Source organism: Berghia stephanieae, chromosome 7 (genome assembly GCF_034508935.2).
Source record: "Berghia stephanieae isolate SIO BIC M18660-M18661 chromosome 7, UCSD_Bste_1.3, whole genome shotgun sequence".
In the NCBI taxonomy this organism is placed as follows: Eukaryota; Metazoa; Mollusca; class Gastropoda; order Nudibranchia; family Aeolidiidae; genus Berghia; species Berghia stephanieae.
In genome coordinates, this window is record NC_088366.1 from 899,358 (window position 1) to 922,991 (window position 23,634).

At 35.7% G+C, this 23,634-nt stretch overlaps 1 protein-coding gene across 5 annotated transcripts in view; it reads left to right on the forward strand.

The window, feature by feature from the left end:
• Positions 1 to 23,634, forward strand: part of LOC144976319 (uncharacterized) — a 45,277-nt gene that overhangs the window by 14,271 nt on the left and 7,372 nt on the right. For 2 of the 5 annotated variants that reach the window (XM_078920522.1, XM_078920525.1), the window contains exons 6-16: positions 1,784 to 1,886; positions 7,792 to 9,661; positions 10,788 to 10,876; positions 12,063 to 12,105; positions 14,612 to 14,717; positions 15,481 to 15,608; positions 16,579 to 16,707; positions 17,362 to 17,728; positions 18,933 to 19,168; positions 20,526 to 20,633; positions 22,183 to 22,445. In XM_078920522.1, coding sequence (XP_078776648.1) covers positions 1,784 to 1,886; positions 7,792 to 9,661; positions 10,788 to 10,876; positions 12,063 to 12,105; positions 14,612 to 14,717; positions 15,481 to 15,608; positions 16,579 to 16,707; positions 17,362 to 17,728; positions 18,933 to 19,168; positions 20,526 to 20,633; positions 22,183 to 22,445 — 3,442 coding nt within the window. The remainder of the gene's footprint in view (positions 1 to 1,783; positions 1,887 to 7,791; positions 9,662 to 10,787; positions 10,877 to 12,062; positions 12,106 to 14,611; positions 14,718 to 15,480; positions 15,609 to 16,578; positions 16,708 to 17,361; positions 17,729 to 18,932; positions 19,169 to 20,525; positions 20,634 to 22,182; positions 22,446 to 23,634) is intronic. The other 3 variants (XM_078920524.1, XM_078920526.1, XM_078920523.1) reach the window with 2 other exon arrangements.

The following is a 23,634-nucleotide window of genomic DNA, read 5'->3' on the forward strand; positions in this document are numbered from 1 at the left end:
GTTTCTTTACGGCCAATCGTTTCAGAGTTATTGATCTTTTTCTTTTGAAAATGGATGGAAGTGTCAATTACCAAGGGGTGAGTCCTTGGAAGTTGACAGTTCTTCAATTACCAAGGAGTCAAATTGGAACTCTTCAGGTACATGCGGTGATTTCAGTGGAGTCTCGATATGCCTGTATTCCAATATTGTCACTTTCTTTCAGGCATTCATTCATTTTCAAACCTAGAAGAGTTTGAGTCTACTCTCATCGGTGGATTCATTCATTGTCAATGTAGAAAGGTTTGAGTTTGAGTCTACACTCGTCGGAGGTTCCAAGACGAGTTAAAATATCAAAATAAAGATTACTGTTATTCAGATCCAAGCATCAGATTCATCGGGGAAAAAAACAAACAGAACTAATTGGTTAATCCCTTCCAGGTATAAATTATAATAATGCCCAACAGTTGGCACTTTGATAACTCCAGTCCACTGGCCGCCGATCGGCTCACTGTAACTGTAAGGTGAAACTTTATTTTTGGCCCTTTAATATTTTGGTCACCATGACGTTATTTGTGAACCTATGACAAATTTTGGTATCATGTTAAAGGCACAAAACAAGCTTTCTAACAGTGTATTTCATTCTTAATTCCTGATTGTACTGTATTTCTCAGAAAGCTAATGACGTAATTTATCAATTTTTGAATAAGAAGACTTTTAAAATATTGGATACATTTTAATTATACTTCACACATCGATAGACAATTAATTGAAGAATATCGCTGCCAAATTTCATAAAAATTCGCTCATTATTTTATTTTACTCGCGATCAATCCCACTTTTTTGGACAAAAACTTCATATTGTTTTCCACTTTCATTTAATCATAATTTTTTCCATACTTCCCAAACATGAAAATGATTTATATGAAAGTAAAGCTTATTTTCTGACTTTTAAAATGATACTCAACACTTGCCATTTATTTTTTAATTTAAACAGAATTACTGAAAATAAAGTGGGCCATGTTGACTGCAAAACCCAAACTTTCCTGATCGCCGCGAGATGCTGGTTTTGAGGCAGCAGTGAGATCACAGATTATCTCTTTAAAATTGGCTAAAAATTTCAGCAGAAAAATATAAATAACTCTGGAACAGTTCATAGTAGAGAAACAAATAAGGTATCAAATGATTTTTTTTCAAGTCTCATCCCCCTGACTGGATCAAATTAAGATACTTTGAGTTTGAAAATTTTATCAAAGTTTCTATTTTTAGACTAAGTTAAAAAAAAAAAAGAAGAATTAGGATTTCCTTTGTTTTGAAGGAAAATATACTGCGCACCGTCATTATAAGGACCAATTCACATAAAATATTTGTGCAACAACATCAGTCCTGTGGAAGTTAATAGTAAATAGTTGACAATTTGGTCTGTGACAACAAAAAAAAGAGGAGAAAGAGATAAAATGAGAAAATGTGTCAATTGAATCACAACTAGGTCTATAACCATTTTGGTTGATTTTTGGACAATAATACAATAACCCACCCCGTCTTTCTCACAATATTTACATGGCTTTGACGTGTTGCAACACGGATGAACTGTTACTGCTCTCTTGCTGAAATAGTCAAGTCAGGCAAAAAGGGACAAAATACTTCAAGCTGCTGTCAAAGTTGAATAGCAAAGCAAAAAGAATGTGTAGTGTTACTTCTTCTTTGGTTGACGTGTTTGGCTAGGGCCCCCACACATTTACTTTGCCTTCCATGCATTGGTACTTATATTCTCTCTGTCTTTCTTTCTTTTTGAAACAATTTCCAGCAGAAAATGGGCAGGAGAGTGAATCAGTGAAGGATAGATCTCGTTCTACAACTCCAGAGGCAGAAAGCATTAGGGAAAGGACCCGTTCGGGGTCGTCCTCAAGGTAACTTGTTGGGTGGAAGTTATTGTTGACATTAATTGCTTTATGATATGTAAGTAGATTTCATCAAATGGGGGGGGGGGGGGGGGGGTGCAGAGAGGAAGATGATTATATTGTCCCCATGTTGATGGTGTTATGTCTGGAATGAGGGATTTTTGTCCTGTCACAAAACAAGAAATGATCTCAGTTGTCATTTTTTTTTCCCATACCTCAGATTTTTTGAAATCATTTTTTTTTAAAATTTCATTTTGTTGTTCTTGGTGAAAGATATTCTTCCTGAGATTGTTTTAAGCTCATGTGGGATTTCAGTGGATTCGCCGTGTTCCAGTTGCTCCAGAGGCCATATGATCAAATTTCTGTTTCACACATTTCAAAACTTAGATATGTCTATTTATTACAGTCTTAACTTCATAATTCATCTTGTTCATTAAAAAAATTTTTTTGTTGGAAGGCTTGTTTTTGAAAAAGCGAAAGCAGATTTCAGAATTTAAAGTTTCCATTTTATTCTGCTTCATCCTTTTTATTTGATGTTAGATTGAACATTGAGTTGACTTTCCGGACTCATTGATGGAATGGCTTTTTGAAAGAGTCCTTTATTTCAATTGTCCTCAAGAGTCCAGGGTTTTGTCAAGAACCAGAAAATGATCAGTCATTATAGCTGGGGGTCTTGACTGCTGTACTAAGTAGAGGTGATATAGAGTGGAAACTGAAATTTTAAAGTCTTGCTGAATGATTTTCTTGATGAGATGCTTTTGTAAGTTACTGCAGTTTTCTTTTGGTTCATTATAATCATCACTATTCTAAACTATTTGATAACATTACAGGGAGGGGGAGGGAGGTAACTTTGTATAACGGGTACAAGTGCTGTGTTGTTTATTTTCTATCCTTCACTTGTTACGTTATTTTTGGTTTAACCACATGTTGAAATTTGTGTTTGTAAAATGAAAATGTGAATGAAATGAATGGAGAGAGTGGTTGAATTACCTGTCTTATAGTTGGGTGTTCAAATTTTGCCGGTTTAGGGCCTTTTTAAAAGTTATTTTTTTGAAAACTAAAATGTCCAATCCTCTGTCTCATGGTCTGTGACATATCACTTGCAATCACTTTTGTTGTATTTCATTGAATATTTATGGCTCTTTCATATTGACAGGGCTCTTATTGACGGTGCTTTGTGCGCAAAAAAAAAAAACAACAAAAACTTCATTAATTAAAGAATGAACGAAACCGTAAATAATGTGTGATGCCTGACTGTTATGCTTGGTTTTCATTCCTTGACAATCTATCAAGAGACGACTCTTTTTATGTCTGACATAGTTTATAGGCAAACATACCGATTGGAATTATTACTAAAGTAGTCATTTTAATGATAGTTATGTTTGTCTTTATACTTGACACTTTGGTTTTTCCAAGACTTGTTGGTCTAATACTGAGAATATAATGACTTTGAAGTTTCACAGATAAATGATTCGCAGAAATTTCTCAGCAAAATTCGACTACTCTTTTCTCTCTTAAAGTGACTTAAAATTTTATACATAAACTGGCCTTAGGTTTTGAATAATTGGACCAAACACAAAATTATTCTGATCAGTAGTTGGAATTATTCTTCTTCTTTTTTTTTAAAACAAAATAACCAACGAAAGATACAATTTTGAAGTTGACTTGTTCAATATTTGCTGGGATTTCGATGTTTTTATTTTCTAATTTTTTTTTTACTGTTACAGATGGTTTATGATTGTATCGGGTAAAGATAATGTAGTAATCTTGTAATATTTATATTAAAATATTTGGTTTGGAGATATTTTCTCAGTAATAGACGACAAACTGCAGTAGATACAGCAAATGCTTATTCAAAATGGTATAGACAAATTAGCTATCAGTAATTTAGAATTGAAGCATTTGACTTGATGAAACTCTATATAATCAGTTGAACTATTTGTGATCCACCAGAACACTTGATTGCTAGATTCAAATGTTTAGGAGAATTAAAAAAACAAAAAATGAAGATGATATGTCACAATGCAAGGGAAATTTTGATTTTGGTTATTTCTCTTAGTGGAATGAGTTGATAGGAAATCCCCAAAATCGTTAATTTAGTGTTTATGCCTCATATATTTTGTTTTGGATATTAATTGTTGGTAGATTATCATTTTATGACATATGTGGTAGATTTATGACAATGACCATTTTCCCTCCACATAAAACATAAGATGGTTGTAAAACATGGATTGTCATTTGTTGTCTGTATTTGATTGTGAAACACCAAGTATGAAAAATGGATTGGTTCATGCATTTATTATGTTTCTTGTTATTGTTGTTGATCTTCGACTGTATATAATAATGATAATTCATTTTGTTATTAGTTGCAATGGGGTTCTGTACGTGATGATAAAGATGACATTTGATTAAGTATAGAAGGTTGCTGTTATGGTCTTGACATTTACATGAATATAAGTCAATGCATCGGTTTAGAATATTAGATTAGGCTCATATTTATGGTGTATTTATTTGAACTTTGCTTTTGTGTCAATAATAAATCATGTACAAAAATTAGGAGCCATTTTAGCAAGAAGTTGCAATAGCCACGAAGTTTGACCTCACACCTTAAGTCTTATGTTCAGTTTTGTCATTCGGTAAGGGATCTTCAAATATTGTATACTTTGTTTTATCTTTTGGTTATGAAATAGATTACAAAGAACCTAGATTTAGTTTAAGATAAAATTTTTACACACATTTTATAATATTATTATATTTTTCTCACCTCATTTTTCTTTGTAAGCTGCTGAATCTTCAACTCCAGTAAAAATGAGGTGAGAAAGGTACAATGATATTTAGGATTAAGCTCATTTGAGACGGGGATTTTCAGCGGCTCACGACCCCTGACCCCTGCATACGGCGCTGTTAAACATTTTTGTAGGAAGGAACACAATCAAGGAATCAGTTTTCAAATTTAAATGATGTTTATACAGAGTAAAAACAATGTTTATATGTTAATCTTGTAAAATATATATCTGCAAGAATTTTGATAATCTTAAAATGCATTTAGTATGCCAAAGTGGCAACCCTGTCATGTGGTGTCGTAAGTCGTATTGTGATTTCGAATTAAAATTAGAAAAGGAAGGCCATCATTCACACAAAATTCAGACAAAAATGAATGGATTGGAGGTGACAAACACACCTTGTGTGTAAACATAAAGGAATTATTTCTATTTGAAGTGAATCAGGCAAGGGATGAGTGCTGCGTCATTTTAATCTGCCTGATGCGTCTCAAGTGAGCTAAGTAAATAGTCAAACACTGTCAAATATCCAAGCATCAAGCTTTTACAATCTTAGGTCATGTGCCTCCCACACACTCTCTCTCTCTCTCTCTCTCTCTCTCTCTCTCTCTCTCTCTCTCTCTCTCTCTCTCTCTCTCTCTCTCTTGCTAAGATTGATTGGTTAAAATAGCCGTTTATTCTATTTTCATTTAATAATATGACAAGTGAATTTGACTTTTGGATCTGGTAGGTTTACTCTTACACAACTATTTTATACTAGCCAATTCCAATCTGTTGAGGTATCGTTGAAAATGTAAGCAGTTATTAATTATATACAGTGGTAGAATCAACTTATTAAACAGTAGGTGTTTAGTCAAATACTCAAAACCTTTTACAAATATTTTGGGTGGATTGTTATGGTTCCTCGTATTAATTTAGCATGCATACATGTCAATGGTAGAGTTTAGGATATTGGTTGAAATTTGTCATGATGCTGAAAAACTACGCAACCTTGATGTATCATCATTGTCCACACAGCTGTTGTATGGTACTTATTGTCAAATATATTAATTCAATTCATGGACATTTTCTTTATATTGTTGAAAAGTGTTATTTTTTTTTTTTTTTTTTTGAAAGACATGAAAAAAAAATGATATTGGAAGAATAAAGAATGAAAATATTTTTAAAATCTTTGTCTTTCTTTCCGTGTTTTTATCCAGTCCGTTGTGAAATCTTGGGTGCGATAGCTAGGGAATCAATCTGTCTTAAAAATTATAAGTGTTGTTAAATGTAGAAGGTTTTGAGTATTTGATCTTTAAATAAGCAAGGATCTTGGGCCATTTGAAACTTTTTTTTGATTTTGTTTTTTTCCCCAAAATTTGTTCCAATTTCCAGATATGACTAGATTGCTTCCTTCCTATCGTGTACCCAACGTGCTTCTATTATATATAGTTTTTACTCATCAGTGATTAGGACCAGATTCCATGTAAATGGGTAATTATTGGAACGATTATTTTTGGTTTCCAGTGAGTAAATTGTTCAGATATAAACTACAATTGGAGCTTCACACCACAATTGCAAGATGCAATGGGAAACATTCTTAGGCCCAGTTCAGCCTTTGTGATATTCTGACTTGCATCAAAGTGCAATTGAGACAAGAAATGCAAATTTTAATTCTGGAAGGGTCGGAGCCATCTTTCTCTTTCTTGCTTTATCCTCTATCACCATTTAATATCTGCAGTTCCTTTCCATGCCTAGTCCTGGCCCTGAATTGAAACGATTGGTTTAGGGTGGCATTGGCAGGGATCTTGGAAAGGAATGCAACACGGGAAAGGCTATTTTGTCTTCTTTTTAATTATCTCGACTGAAAGGACGACAGATGCTTGGTTCATTGGGAGATGATATTTTTTCTTCATATAGATTGTCTGTCTGATTCATTGTACTGTTAAGTTTTTAGCCTTTGTCTCGGGAGCTGGATATATCAGAGGAGTGCCCTAGGTAAATGTGGAATGATAAAAAAACATTGGGGATAAATGGGCCCCTCCTGGCTTTTCTTCCGACCCCCAAATATTTAAAGAGAAAAGGGGTTTGATACTGTTTGTTCTTAGAATGGTATGACATGCATGCACAGGTGAATACGTCAACAAACCGCCAACCAAAATTCTATAACCACATGGTGGAACACCGACCCATAATTTTCAAATGAATGAAGGTTGATATTTTTGTACAGTGAAGTTCAATCGGGCTGTGTTGGAAAACAACCTAACAGTTAGTTGGTCGGGGATGCCAACTATATGCCAAAATAGCATATTTGTCAGCTTTTGTCACCTTTGTACGAATGTATGCCTTTTCTCTCAGATTGTACATTTTTTCTCATGGAATCCAAATCTTAACATTTTAATGTAGAATTGCTTTAATTCTGTTTGTCATATGGTTTCTAAGCATTCCCCATGCTTCCTACAATATATATTTCAGCGATTATAATTGTTGTTTCATAGATTTATTTTCATTGTTTCATAATTATATTTTAAAGTTTCCTGGAGTTCCTGAAATTTTTCACTCGCACAAAATTGATACAAGAATTATTTTATCCAACGTTACTCAACAGCAGGCGGTGAGATGGTTTGAAGGGTTACATGTTCAAATTGTACATGTTTTCTCCAAATCTTTCTCTTTTTTGACAAGCAATTTTACACTGGTTCTTGTGTTGAGGTTGCCAGCCCTGGTTGGTCGTTACTTTTACAGAGATCTGAGGAAATCCCACCATTTTTCTTTGTATATTCCGATTTCAGATGGTTTTGAATCTGAAATTAAAAGTTTTGTCATACTTGACTGCTCTGGGATGTTAATTGTTTTATTTGGTTGGTTGTTGATTTCACTTTGTGTTTTGGCTGTGATAGTCCTTGTTGGAATAATTTGGTTATCAATATCCCAGGGAAATCTTTTTGTCTTGTCCCTGCTTATTGTATCATAGAATGTGGAATTAAATTCTAGAAAAGATTAGAATTAAAAGGGCCTTTCATTTTGTCTGGTCTTCACCAGTTTTTAGTTCATAATTTTGTATCAAATTTTAAGGCAGAGAATATTGAGGTTTTCTGTCCTATAATCTTCTCTTCTCGTCAAGTATTTTATCTGGGTTACTTACCTGATTTCAGTGACCGTTCACCGGTGGCAGAGAAACCCAGACGTGGAAGACGAGGTCGTCAACCACGGGGGAAAGCAGCACGTGGGGGTGCAAGACGAGGAGCTCGTAAAACAAGGAAGGAGTCCTCATCACCAGCATCGTCGCCAGAGGAGGTCATGTCAAGGAGGAAAAAACGCACGGCTTCCATCAGCTCCCGGTCTCGGTCTAGATCCCCACCAGTGACCTCTCCGGATGCTCCCACCAGGAGGTCAAGTCGTAAGGCCAGTGCAACTGTGCGTTATACACCAGACCATGCAAATGAGGCGGCAGAGGAGAAAAAAGAAGAGTCTCCCGTGCAGAGACGAAGCTCTAGAAGAAAAGCTTCCGATGTAGTTGCCCAGGAAGAACCTTCTAGAGAAGTGAAAGGGGAACGGCGTAGGTCAAACAGCCATTCAGATCAGAAAGAGACGAACAACGGGTCTGACAATTTGGATGAATCTTTAGAACAAGTCACAAAGTCCAAAGAGACCACTGTTAAAATTGCAGAAGATAATAGTGGCCAGAAGATACAAACACCTGAGAGCGATAAAGATGGTGATCGTGATGTTCAGGACGTGCAAAAAAGATCAGACCATGCTCAGAAAGAGAGCAAGGCTTCAGAGGAGGTAACAAAAGTAAATGAAGAAGCAGTGAAGGTGGCAAATAAAAAACTAGATGGGCAAGAAAAGGGGAATTCTGAAGCGAAAGAATCTGAACAGGAAGAGCCACAAACTGCTGTGAAAGAAAAGGAAGAGGTGAGAAGAGATGGTGCAGACAAATCTAGCAGAGGTGAAGCAATGGAGACCAGTGAATCTCCTGAGAAAGAAAATGTTGAATTGGTGAAGGAAAAGATTGAAAATGAAGAGGAAGCTGTGAAGGAAAAGATTGAAAATGAAGAGGAAGCTGTGAAAGAAAAGATTGAAAATGTACAGGAAGCTGTGAAAGAAAAGATTGAAAATGTACAGGAAGCTGTGAAGGAAAAGATTGAAAATGTACAGGAAGCTGTTAAGGAAAAGATTGAAAATGAAGAGGAAGCTGTGAAGGAAAAGATTGAAAATGTAGAGGAGGCTGTGAAGGAAAAGATTGAAAATGTAGAGGAAGCTGTGAAGGAAAAGACAATTCCAGTGAAATTAAGCAATGATAAAAGGGAGAGTGGTGAACAGGCCAATGTTGATATCATCAAACAATCGACCAGTAGCAACCGACAAGAGGATGAAGGAGATGTGAAAATGGAGCTTGATACCAGTTTGAAAGAAGAAATACAAACTGGAGATAGCGATCCCAAACAGACTGAGGGAAGTAGAGATTCTCATGAAGTTGTAGAGCACATGGGTGAAAAGGAAAAGAAAGCTGAAGTTGATGGTAGGAAGACCTCCCGTCTGTCCCGGTGGAAGTCTCGTTCAAAGTCTGGGAATAAAACCCCAGAATCTGCAGGCGTGACGGCCACGGCTGAAGTACCTGTGGAGAGAAATCCAGAACCTGACACAAGACAACTGTCTGCTGAGTCTAAAGAAGAGGTGATGGATTCAGCTCCAAGCAAAGATGTTCCTGTCAAGGTAAATGAAGCAGAGGCTGTTGATACGGAAGACAAAGCCAAAAGTAGTGATGTTGAAGGAAGATCTGTGTCTACGAGGGACACTGGGAGAAGACGACGTCACAGTTCTTCTAGCTCCAGTTCAAGGTCCAATTCTCCTCCTCCAAAGAGAAATAGGTCTGGCTCCTCGAGTTCCTCGTCGCGTTCCCGGTCTAAGTCTAGGTCTTCATCAGACTCTAGCTCAGATGAAGCTGATGCTGCTCCCAGAAGGAAAGGAAGTGCTGTGGTGGCTCCCAAGCCTGAGACTTCCATTTCTCACCAAGAGGAGGTCAGTTTTGTCACTTATTTTTTATGAATTCTTCTAGGGATGTTATGATGATGGTGATGGTGATTTCTATTTCAATTGTCTAACATGAAACTGTGAATCTTTCTATAGTTAACTTGCATTATTTGTGAAAAAGACATACCTACAGACACGTTTTTTTTGGGGGGAAATAAATATAATTTTTTTTGCCAAATTCAGATTTTAAAATAAAGCTAAATATTAGCTTTTTCAAAATCATCACAGGATCTGCTTCTAAGTTACACAACATTACATGTGTGGTAAAGCTTGTAATTTGTGTCAAAATGTTCTTTAAAAAAACGGAAAGCAAATATAGATTTTGCATTTAGTGCTTGTTGATACGCCTGTCTTGTTACGAAAAAGGGTAAAGATTAGTGATAACTCATTGCTTTTTATAATGCCACATATTTTAATAACAGTGAAGTATAAATTCCAAGAGTACAGAACTTTGGATTTTCATGAAATCTGGAACAAAATGCAATAGCCAGTTTTTATACCGTTTTCAAATCTACAGTCCTCTCGTGTCATCGGAAAATTTAAGTGCAAGAAATATTGATATGAAGATTGTATTGTCCATCAGTGATGACCCAGCACGTGTGATATTTGCTGTTATTCACACTTATGTTGGATGTACATATGCAAAATTGATTGAGAATTGAAATTGATGATTATTTTAAAATCTTATTTGGCCTGGAAATCTATACTCAAAACAAATCAGTAATAATGATAATAATAGCATTATTCTTGAGATTAATTCCCCCACTCTCAACCGCCACAAATTAAATGTTTATTCAATTTTTAAATTTTCATATCAGTAATGAAACGAGAAATATCTTCAAGTGTCTATTCCAAGGGAAGACTGGAATATCCAGTCAGCCTGCAAAGTGACCAAAGGAAAGGTAACTTGCACAAGGCCACACAGGGTGGCAGGTGGTCACTGTAGCAAAGCCCGTACCACTGACCCATGCTGCCCCTTTTAGTTAGGAAAGATTTTAGTTAGTGTTAAGGCATTTGATTTTATCAGATTTTCATTCACATGAATAACAATGTAATAATTGTATATTATTGTAATCAACTTACCTTAGTCACCTCTCTCCACGTATCATTGTAGAAGATGGAAGCTGTCGTGGACATCCCACAGATGACTGCCCGCACTGAACGGGACAAGGACAGGAAACATATTGGAGAAGAAGCACCTATGTGAGTTAAAATTAAAAATGAATCATAAGGCCCTCGGGATTGGAATTTATCATGCAAGGTTGCCACGTTCCTTTCCGTATATTTATGGAATTCAGATAAGATAAGATATACTTTATTCATATTAAAAAAAAATTGAAATTCGTTTACAGACGCCACGCATGAAAATAAAATGTATAAACACAAAGTTGAGAATCTATGGCGGCAATGTATACATATATATAATATGCAAATGCACAAAAATGTGATAATATACAACAAAGAGCCAATAGCAACACTTTATATATTAATTTGATATCTTATAAATCCACAGAATAGTTTCAGTCACCTGCTAAACAGAAAAAAGTTAGTAACAAATGTCCTTTTACTAGAGTTCAGCACTCAGAAAGGGGTCGGTCTATGAGTCTATGTGTTTGCATGAAAGTTCAGTCCATTTTTACTTCCTGAATTGGCGACCCTGATCATGGTTTCTTTGGTCTTAGATGGACAGAATGATAGGCTGTGACAAATGGCCAATTTTGGAGTGTTGGACTTCAAAGTAGAACAATAAGGAAAGTTAGTTTTTATGGTGGGTTTTTTTTTCTGAGTTGAATAATGATTAAAGATGTTAACACTGAGTGACTGGCATCACAGTAAAATAGCAGGACGAGCCGTAGTAGTGTCACACAAATCACACATTTTTATAGGGTGGAGACCAAATTTGGCTCTGCCTGCTGCTCTTTTGATGACAACAATGACCTTTTATCTCATATTCCATAGATATTTTGTTTCTTTAAAAAAATATGCTTTTCTGACTAGCTAATCAAAGCAAGGAAACGTTCTAAATTTAGATTATATTATACAATATGTGCTGGCTTTGTCTTCTTATTGTAGAATTATAGTCTTATTATATCAAAGGGAACCATTATTCTGCTTGTTATTGAATGAAACAAGACGCACTTAACTCTGTACCTCGTTATGGGACTTTACTGAAACAGCCCACGTTAAACCACCCTCCTCCTTTACATTTTTCTTCATATGCTTTGTAAAATACCCACCACAGAAATCTCGACCAAACAGGTCCAGTCCCAACTTGTTTGAGATTTCCATGCAGCACTGACTGTGTGTATATTGTGATTTGATGCGTAAGACTGCACACCTATAGATTACACATCATTTTTATGATTGTTTCCCTAACGTTGAATTTCAGGATGGATGTTAAAGATGAATCCAAGAATAATCCGTCTGAAATTGTAAGTGTTTTGTCTTTCAAAATAAAGTCTATGTGCTTTAACATGGGATGGGTGATATTAGTGAGAGAAAAAAAAAGTCATTTCATTCTTTCCTTGTGTTTATATGAGTAGATGGAGAGCTGGATTGTGGTGGTTAGGAATGTATCATTGTTCTATCTGGCCACAGTTTCATATGGGTGTCCAGAAATTGTGGCATGGGTTTTTATTTTATTTTTGTCAATTGAATTCTTTTAATATGTAAAGGTCAGACAATGAAATGAGAATACTATTTCGTAATGAAAAAAGAGAAAATTCATCCAATTTTTTTAGGTTTGTGGGTGGGACTGAGTGAGATTGGAGGATATGACCAGCTCTCCCATTGATTAGTATAGAGTTACACAGGGAAAGGATGAACATGTTTCCAGGGCTTATAAAGGGTTTTTTAAAATTCTCAATACAACCATACATTGATAGAATATGAGGCCTGCCAACTGTAAGATGAAATAGTCATTGGTCCATCATGAATGGCATGCTCATTGAAAGACAACCGGGGTGGATTTTTTTTCTTTATCTTACTGGAATTGGAAATTCTACAATTTGAATCATTCTGATCATCTCTCTTTTTTTAAAACTGGGAATGGAAATTTTTCATTTTGATCATCCGTCTTTTTTTTTTTTTCATATCTTTCTTTCTTCCTTTTTATTTAATCTCGCAAATTTAAATTGGGAACTTATAGATTTTCAAATTGTCGATTTTATGTCATGGAAAGTCAATCAAATTTCCTCTTTTGGTTCAGCTATCTGCTTGTCTGATTCCTTTGTGCTTCTTTCTTTATATTTTATTTGGTTCAATTTTATTTTTTAATGTTTGGTTTTTTTCAAATATTTTTTCTTTTCTTTTTCCTATGTTCCTCCCCTATTGACTGCGTTTCCATTGTGGTTTGGGGGACTGTTAGATTTTGTGGGGTTTATCTTTCTCATCTTTCATACAGAGTGGCAGGCCTGGGTAGATGCTTGGCTAAATACGTTTCATTGATTACTTGTGAGAAAAGAAGTCAATTTTATTATAACAGTCAGTATCGTAGTCAATGGTAATTTAAACTGTTTATTTAGCTGTAAGGTTTAGCTATTTCGTCTTTGTTTTGTGTCTGTTGTCCTCTCTGACTTGATTTGCCATGCCTTCCATGTCACATCATCATCTTGCTAGCTGATCCCCCTGTGAGAGCCAGTGTACTACAGCCTGGGTATTGCCAAACCATATGCCTTTGTCAGTCAGGTGCTATACTACAACCACTGCCACCACCAAACGTTCTCGCACACCTCCTGCCACGTGGACAACGGGTGTGGCTCATCCTCTTTACCAACGGAGATTCACAATATGTTAAAGTTCCATGAAAAACATTAGCACAGTTAAGCTACTACCCCTCAGTCAGTTGTTATCTTCAACTTTGTTTGCTGAACTGACTTACCAGTGTTTCTCTACAAAATGGACAATCTTATTCCTATCATTTTCATCGGATTTTGTCATCAATTCTTCTGGACTCACCATGGTCTTCTTCTTCCATGTTATTTTCATCGTTTGTTTGAGATTGGACATTATACATTACTGTTAAGTCATTTAATAGTAGAGAGACAATAGCTTGTGTTCTTATACATGGACAATTGTCATCATTGACACGTATGCCTCAGGATTTTCGTCTATGTCACCAAACTATGCTGGATTATTTCATATTCTTACTGACCACATCATCAAACTGTGACAGTCTACTTATTGTTCCTGTCACATGACCACATGATTATCGAGCACCTCTGTGGACACTACTCTTTATACACGTGTGTTTCAACTCCCAGTTTTTATACATAGAAACAATTTATCATCGTCATTTTATATGGAAAGTTATATCAATATTATGAATGAACTTCTGTGACTCGACTCAAAAATTCCTAAATGACCTTTCAGTATTAAACCAACGGCAACACGATCAGATCATCGTCATTTCATCAACTGATATGGTTACCTGTATATCTACTACAACAGGCACGTTTGATATCATCGACATCACCAACACGTCCATTTTGAAATCAGCTTGAAAATGCCAATTTTGGTTCTTGGTTGAAGATGGATCCCAACTGGTTGATGAGATCCTGGGACAAAGGGGGCTGTGGTATATTCATGTATTCATTAACTCTCTTGTCTTTTTTCCACAGGATTTTGTCCTCATTATTACCAGTAAAACAGCTTAAATTATTCATTCAAATTAGAAAATTAAGAAAAAGTAAGGTTAACGGCCAAATATCTGAGCAATACAATGTCCAAAAAAAAGATTATTACAAATATTTTTTTAACACAATCAAGTATTTGTTTTGAAAACCTTGATGTCTTTCTTTTAAACCTAAATTTTTAAAATGTCAACTCATTTTTTAAAAATTTTCCCCCACCAGTTTAATGTTTAGGTATAGTCTGGTAGATGAGCAACTTGCATAGAATTTGATGTCATGCCAGTCTTTTGTTTTTTATTTCCTCTAGAAGAAAGGTGTGGTAGGCAATGGAGGTGTTGACACGGCAAGTCTGGAGGGTAAATCTGATAAAATGTTGACTGGGACAGATCCTGAAGCATTCAAGGAAGGCAAAGGTTGGTTTGGAATCAAATCACTCCTTTCTTTTTACACATTTTTGGTTTTTAAAAAAATTATTATTAAGGCCTAGAGTATTCTCTCCTTTAGCTGATTTTTGCTCTAAAGAGGATTTTTTGGGGGTCTAAATAAAGATAGTTTTATTCTTCTCTAGACTCTTTATATTCATATCACAATGAGTTGCCGTGGTCCTAGTTTCAACTTTATCTGATTTTTAAAGAGAGAGGATGGAAATTCCATAAGAGTTGATAAGACACCATCCTTGTTAAGACTGCTTTGTTCATGTCCTGGAATGGCTTCATTTTATCATTGAGGTTTGGACCCAACGGTACTTTAGACATTTGCTTATTAATTTTGTTGTTGGTGGTGGTGTTATTTGTTCAGTCGGATGGTGAAAAGGTTTGAACTGAGATTTGGCAAGTTTAGCTAGAAGGTCAATTTTTATCCAAAATGAGTTCTTGTCATAAATGATTAAAACAGCCCTTTTTGTACATCTTTGGGAAATATCAATGCTTAATTTTACTTATAAATATTTTTTACAGTTTATCAAGTTGGAAAAAGTATGAAATTTGAGAAAAGTTGCTTGATACCTTTTCCATAAATCTGACCATAGCTTCATGAAAAATCACCCGATTTACTTAAAGATTAAAATGCTCTGGGGAGCAAAAGCTTTCAGAAAATGCTAATCCATAATTTTCACCTTCCGACTGATTATGTCATGCACTGACACATATTATTATTATTATCATCGTGTTGTTTAAGGTGATGGAGATGATATGGTCAAGAAGGAGAAAGCGACCAAGAGACGCAAATGGGGATCCAAGACATCAAAGGTGGCCAAAGTGGCCAGGAAACCGTCAACCATGGAGATATCCACGGATTCCTTAAAGGTGATTCTACATGTCAATTACGACCTTTTTGTTGTCACTTGCATCCATACTACTAAATATATATTTTTTTTAATTGATTAAGCTTTTATATAGTACAATATTCTATAAACATGCTCAAAGCGCTTTACGAGGGGGGGGGGGGTTCCTGGACAACAGCAACATTTAATATATAGGACTGGTCATGAGGCCTGTTAGGCAATATTACAGACATTGCTGTAACGGCCAGGTACTCATTTTACAACTGAGTACGGTGAGAGAATATCAGCAAGAGCCTTTTACAAGGACTCAGTATGTGCCGAGCGATGCTCGAACCCAGGACCTTCCGATCCGAAAGCCAGTGTCATACCACTAGACCACATAGCCATACAATCACAACCATTATGTTCTCTGTCCAGTCAATACTGACACAGCTACAACGTTGAAGATAGACACATCTGTGTGGTGTGGGATGGTGTTACATTATGGCTGTGTACACATTTGAATGCTCTCATCTCATGGTGTGGGATGGTGTTACATTATGGCTGTGTACACGTTTGAATGCTCTCATGTCATGGTGTGGGATGGTGTTACATTATGGCTGTGTACACGTTTGAATGCTCTCATGTCATGGTGTGGGATGGTGTTACGTTATGGCTTGTACACATTTGAATGCTCTCATGTCATGGTGTGGGATGGTGTTACGTTATGGCTGTGTACACGTTTGAATGTTCTCATGTCATGGTGTGGGATGGTGTTACGTTATGGCTTGTACACATTTGAATGTTCTCATGTCATGGTGTGGGACAGTGTTACATTATGGCTGTGTACACGTTTGAATGCTCTCATCTCATGGTGTGGGATGGTGTTACGTTATGGCTGTGTACACATTTGAATGCTCTCATCTCATGGTGTGGGATGGTGTTACATTATGGCTGTGTACACGTTTGAATGCTCTCATCTCTTCTGATGGTCTATCACGATTTGTTTCCAGGGTTTGATAGGGGAGGTCAAGATGACAGAGACAGTGTTTGACTTGGAGACGGAGGCTGTCAATACCTTGGACTACGACGAACAGGAAGATGATCTCAGGGATATTAAAGTCAAGAGGACTTTTGTTCAGGTGGGACCAGATTTTGACATTTTAGGTGGATTTTATTCTGTCTTTGAAGGGAGAGAATCAATTTGATATTTTGTTACCTAAGGTAGAAAAGAACACATTGAAGTTGCCTTATTTTACAGGGATTTTATTCTGTCTTTGGAGGTGGAGAATCAATTTGATATTTTGTTACCTAAGGTAGAAAAGAACACATTGAAGTCGCCTTATTTTACAGGGATTTTATTCTGTCTTTGAAGGGAGAGAATCAATTTGATATTTTGTTACCTAAGGTAGAAAAGAACACATTGTAGTCGCCTTATTTTACAGGTTTTCCACAAATCAAAATTTGATATGTTACACATTTAATGGTATGCAATTTAAGTTAATATTATGTAACTTCAGTTGAAATTATACAATTTATGTTAATGATTTATACATTTTATATTAATGTTATACAATTTATATTAATTTTGTACTATTTAAATTATGTTATGAAATTTAATTTAATTTGATACTTAAATCATACAATTTCAACTAAAATACAATTCTAGTCTACAAATCTACACACTATTTCTTCCTCAAGAATTCTTTCCACTCTCCTTCACTTTTAACATCTGGAAATTCTATCAATAAATTTTCAAGAAATTGAAATAATAATTTTTTCTCTGTATTTTCCAGGATTCTCCCAAGCCTTGTGAGATGAAAGAAGACAATGAACCAATAGTGGTGGTGGAGGAAGATGACAGACGAGTGGAGAGTTCCAGACCTGATGATGGCGGTGACAACAACGAGAAACCCGAGTCTGTGGAGGGAGATGCCAGACACGTGGAACCATCAGAGGTCAATGAGGTCAAGCGTGCTGAATCGCCAAGGTCACCGGAACCAGAGAAGAAAATCATCAAGGTGGTCAAGGAAGGTGGGAAGAAGAAGGGGAAGGATAAGGAAGGAAAAAAAGGGAAGAAGAAGAAAGATGGCAGTGCTGCTGCTGTTGTTGTTGGGAAGGAGAATAAACAGGACCAGTCTGACAAAGGACAACCCAAGAAAGGTATTGTGGATTGTTGTTGTCATTTGGTGTGCTAAGTTTGTTTAGGTCTGACATGGTATCAGGCAATATTTACACAGTGGTCGATGAAATGGAAGAATTCATGAAAGTTGATGTGGATGTTTCGGGTTTTCCCTTTGTCAACAAAACATAATGAACACTTAAAGACTCTTTTCGATTTTAGTGTTTCATTGGTGTTATAAGTTAATTGCAGCATTTTTATCCGACTTCTCATTGATGACTAGTTGTCCATCCAGACAGTCAAATGGGTGAACTAGAATACTCTACCCTATCTAGGGTAATGGATGGTGATAGGCTTGATGACATGTTAAACATTTAACAGACTTAATTGTGGATTTTAAGTCACAGATTGATTTCATTATTATTATTACTGTCAATAGGGATATTTGTATTGTCATTTCTGGGGAAAACTTAATGGCCGGGTACTCATTTTACACCCGAGTACGATGAGAGAATTCGAGTAAAGAGCCTTTTTTCAAGAACTCAACTATGCACCGAACGAGGCTCAAACCCAGGACCTTACGATCCGAAAGCGAATGTCATACCACTAGACCACATAGCCGGGAAGAAAAAGAATATTGCAACATTTTGAAAGACTGAAATCATTCTAATTAAATGTGTTTGGATGAAGCAGTAGAAAATATATAGCAGAAATTCTGTCTCTAACAGCATGTACCAATTAAGCGGTTTTCTGATAAAGCAGTGATTTTATTACCGACTACAACTGGACATCTTAGACATAAGATTTCCTTTTAAAGTCAAACTTAATTGACAACTCTGCCGTCTTAAGGAAAAACATGTCTGCTGAATGTTGAGAATTTTTTGTACTTTTACGAACTTTAGACAAATTTCATGGCCAATTACGGAAATACTCAATTTTATAGAAATTTACGAATTTTTACATCTAAGTAATACTTGAATAATGATGATGATGATAATAATAATAAGAAGAAGAATATGATATTGATTTTCTTGTCAAATTACTAAAAATTGACATAAAAATTACTAAATTTGAAGATTTCAATTTGGCAGGTGTCTAAAAAGAGTCATTACTAGTTACTACATGCAGGTTTTTTTCCTTACAATGACAGAGCTGTCCATAGTTGCTTAAATACAATATTGAGACATTACATAGTTTTGATTCTGCTAATTCAAATGTTCCTTTTATCATTTTTGTTGTTTTCAGAGAAGATGATTGCTACTCACCGTCCCAGCAAACCCTTGGTTCCCCACGCAGATGAACCAGAGCAGGTGGTCACCTCCAAGGCCCCAGCACGTTTTCCTGCTTCACGGGTTTTGAAAATCAACGGCCTTGTCCGCCCTTTTACTTTGGGCCAGTTGAAAGAGTTACTCAAGAGGACGGGGGAGTTGGAAGACTCGTTGTTTTGGATCAACAGTATCAAGTCGGAATGCCTGGCTGCCGTTAGTTGTTTTCTTATTTGTCTTCCTTTAAACTACAAGCCATCTCTGGTGTTGTCATCGCAGGTTTAACTCACTCCATACAATTTACAAATTCATCCAATTTCATTTTATCAGCTCGTTAACATGTTCAATGTCATCATTTCTCCTACTGCAAAAGCTAATGGTTACTAGATGAGCCAATAAACAAAGTTGCCAATTTTCCATATATTATTTACAGAATTCAGTTTGTTATAAATAGAAATCTTCTTTGTTTTCCAATCACCTGCTAAATGGAAAAAAACTTAGTACATAATGAATGTCTTCGTACTAGAGTTCAGCTCTCAGAAAGGGATCTATTTATTTGTCAGCATAAAAGTTCATTAAATTTTTGTCTCTTTAATTTGCAACCCTGAATAAACTAGAGAGAAAAATAAAGGCATTGATCATGACTCATGTAACAGGGGACTACACTACACAAAGCAAACAACGTTTCAGCCTTTGGCCTTCCTCGGGTTATATGCGGATAATGACTAGAGAGGACAATTTTTAAAAGATATGTACATCTGTTAATGTATTCCATTTACATAATGCCCTTTGTGACGCATTATTCCAGGATCAAATTGCTGTTGAAAAAAAAACTATTGTCAAGACAATTGAGGTTTGTTCCTGACATCTGGAATCTCAAATTGGTCAAAGTTGGAAGAGGCTTTAGTCTTTTCTTTCGTAGATCTGCAAGACTGTGCATTATCTTCAACAGTTGTCTAGATTAGGGTTTTTCCATTAAAGTTGCTTGTGTCAGTTTTCATGGCTGGGGTTATGAATTCAGTCTGCCACTCTACACTAGTAAGTAGTATCCAAATCTTAACATTTTTTGATGACAATGAGATTCTCTCCTCCAGATTGGATTTTGGATGGGAAATGTGTCACCAACCTGATAGTCATGTAGTCATAGTACACAGTTGATGGGAAATGTGTCACCAACCTGATAGTCATGTAGTCATAGTACACAGTTTATGGGAAATGTGTCCCCAACCTGATAGTCATGTAGTCATAGTACACAGTTTATGGATTTGTGCTCTAGTGGTAGGACATGGAGGTCCCTGGTTTGAATCCAGCTCTGGCTGTACAAAATTGAGTCCTTGGTATTGGCTCTTTACTCACATTCTCTCACCCTACTTGGGTGTAAAATGAGTACAGGGCGGTAACAGTTTTGTCAAGGGATGCCTTACCTGTTTTAGGCCTCATCCTGTTGCTATGGATTGGATTCCCTGTAAAGCATGTTGAGTATTGTTGCACTTATGTATATAAAAGCCTGAAGTTTTTATTCTTTTCAATTATAAAACTATTTGATGCTATGATTTCTCCCCCTTTGTTCCAGTATGTGAATGAGGAAGATGCAGTGAAGACTAGAGGTGTCTTACACGGTACGAGATGGCCCTCATCCAACCCGAAAATACTTGATGTGGATTTTGCTACAGTGGACGAGGTTTGGCACGGTTTTTACTCCTTTATAGCTGCATTGTTTATAGTCTCTTGTCTTTATTCTGGATTGGCATCAAGTCCTGGGCGGGATCTTTTGCTGAGAGGCAGGCGGTTGAATGTATAGTTTTTTTTGTTAAGAAATATTTTTTTGCCTGTCATTCATCTCCACGTTTTGTACTGTTGTGGTTGTTAGTTTTGAATGAAATTGTAATTTGTAAACATTTTAGTGTTATCTTCATAGCGGGATCCTTTGATTGTGCCTAGATGGGACTTATGTAGCGTCCACAAATTGGCACATTGATGACTTGCTGGTTGAATCTTCTGTTTCTATTTTGAACCAGGACCCTTTGTCTTACTTTTCCTTTTTGTGCTTTTTACTTGAGATCTAAAACTTTTCCCTTAAAATGTCCCTTTTGACTTTTCCCAGTTTGCCTCTCATTTACTTTGATATTGTCTAACTGTTGGTATATCACAGTTTATACATGTGTTTCTTTGATATTGTCTAACTGTTGGTATATCACAGTTTATACATGTGTTTAGATACTGTAACACAGTTTTTAATTCTGTTCTATTGTATCAAAATTAAATTCTGTTCTAGTTAGTTATTGTATCAAAATTAAATTCTGTTCTAGTTGGTTATTGTATCAAAATTAAATTCTGTTCAAGTTGGTTATTGTATCAAAATTAAATTCTGTTCAAGTTGGTTATTGTATCAAAATTAAAGTCTGTTCAAGTTGGTTATTGTATCAAAATTAAATTCTGTTCTAGTTGGTTATTGTATCAAAATTAAATTCTGTTCAAGTTGGTTATTGTATCAAAATTAAATTCTGTTCAAGTTGGTTATTGTATCAAAATTAAATTCTGTTCTAGTTAGTTATTGTATCAAAATTAAATTCTGTTCTAGTTGGTTATTGTATCAAAATTAAATTCTGTTCAAGTTGGTTATTGTATCAAAATTAAATTCTGTTCAAGTTGGTTATTGTATCAAAATTAAATTCTGTTCTAGTTAGTTATTGTATCAAAATTAAATTCTGTTCAAGTTGGTTATTGTATCAAAATTAAATTCTGTTCAAGTTGGTTATTGTATCAAAATTAAATTCTGTTCTAGTTAGTTATTGTATCAAAATTAAATTCTGTTCAAGTTGGTTATTGTATCAAAATTAAATTCTGTTCTAGTTAGTTATTGTATCAAAATTAAATTCTGTTCTAGTTAGTTATTGTATCAAAATTAAATTCTGTTCTAGTTAGTTATTGTATCAAAATTAAATTCTGTTCTAGTTAGTTATTGTATCAAAATTAAATTCTGTTCAAGTTGGTTATTGTATCAAAATTAAATTCTGTTCTAGTTAGTTATTGTATCAAAATTAAATTCTGTTCAAGTTGGTTATTGTATCAAAGTTAAATTCTGTTCAAGTTGGTTATTGTATCAAAATTAAATTCTGTTCAAGTTGGTTATTGTATCAAAATAAAATTCTGTTCTAGTTTGTTTTTGTATGAAAATTAAATTCTGTTCTAGTTTGTTTTTGTATGAAAATTGACTACTTGTTTTCCAGATAAAACATCGTCAGGGCGGTGGAGTGGGCCCAGTACCCGTCAGTCGACAGCCACAGAAAGATGAACCAGAAAGAGTCAGACCCAGGGACAACAGGGATGAGGAGCAGGAGAGGAGGAAGGCCAGAGAACAGAGGGACAAGGAGAGGGAGGAGAGAGATAAAGAAAGAGAGAAAAGAGAGCAGGAGAGACAGAAGAGAAGAGATAGTGATAGGAAGAATCCAGTGAGAGAATGGGATAGAGACAAGGTCCAGCAAACATCCAGGTGAGTGCAGACTTTGGTCTCCATTTTGTTTTATATGATGTATTTACACACCACCTTGTATGTGTCATGTATGACCAGCAAACAGCCAGGTGAGTCCAGACTTTGGTCTCCATTTTGTTTTTTTGAGGGATCCTGACCTCCCATAGTGGGCAGGGAGGTACATGCTGTGTCTTCTATCCCCCATACCCGTTTTCCAATTGTTTCCTGTCATTATCTTGGAATGAGATTACATAGTTTTGTCCTGATCCTTGCCGGAGTTCCTTGGCTGGGAGGGAAACAGTCGAATGTATAGTTATAGTTTTGGGAGCGGGTGGTTGGATGGGAGCATCACCCTTGAATCATATGCCTATGGTGTTCGCATGGGTGTACGATCTGATAGTGATGTCGTTTCTTCTTCTCTTTACTAGCCTATCCTGCTTCTTTGGTTTGTGATTGTATTTTTGACAGGGGATATTTTTTTTTCTGTAAATCTTCTGCCTGTTTGTTCTTGGTTATTTATAATTTAGCTTATGATATCTTTAGGTTATGATTTTGATTTACATTTGTACTATTTTTGTTAGATTGCTTGTTTTTTTGTTTCAGCGGTCTCTCATATAACCTCAATTGTGTTGGAAGAGACCTAAAGCAACAAACAAACAAACAAAAACAAAAATAGTTTTGGGAGATGATATTTTTTTCCTTGTAAATCATCTCTCTGTTATGCATTGTATTATGTTTAGTTTACATATTATATTATATGATTGGTAAACATTTGAGTGTATTCCTTTTAGTTGGGACCTGTGCTTGTGTCTGGATGAGACTTTTAGGTGATCTCAAACTAAGTACTTTGACGGTGTGCTCTTGGAATCTACATCTGTTCCCTATTTGAACCAATTCCCCTTTGTCTTACCTTTTCTTTTGTGCTTTAATTGTAATTCTAGAACTTTTTACTATCCCATTTTCTTCCTTTTTACTGGCACTGATATGACCTTAATGTGTTGCAAGCGCCGTAAAACCCTTAAAAACAAAAACATCCATTTTGTTTTATATGATGTATTTACACACCACCTTGTATGTGTCGTGTATGGCCACGCTGGGATGGAACCGTTTCAGGGATGCCCTTTTTATGGGTAAAACTGGAAAATGACTTTTTGAAATCTTCTGACTTCTGACTGACCTTGGTCGGTATTGGTGAGTTGATTTGTTTGAA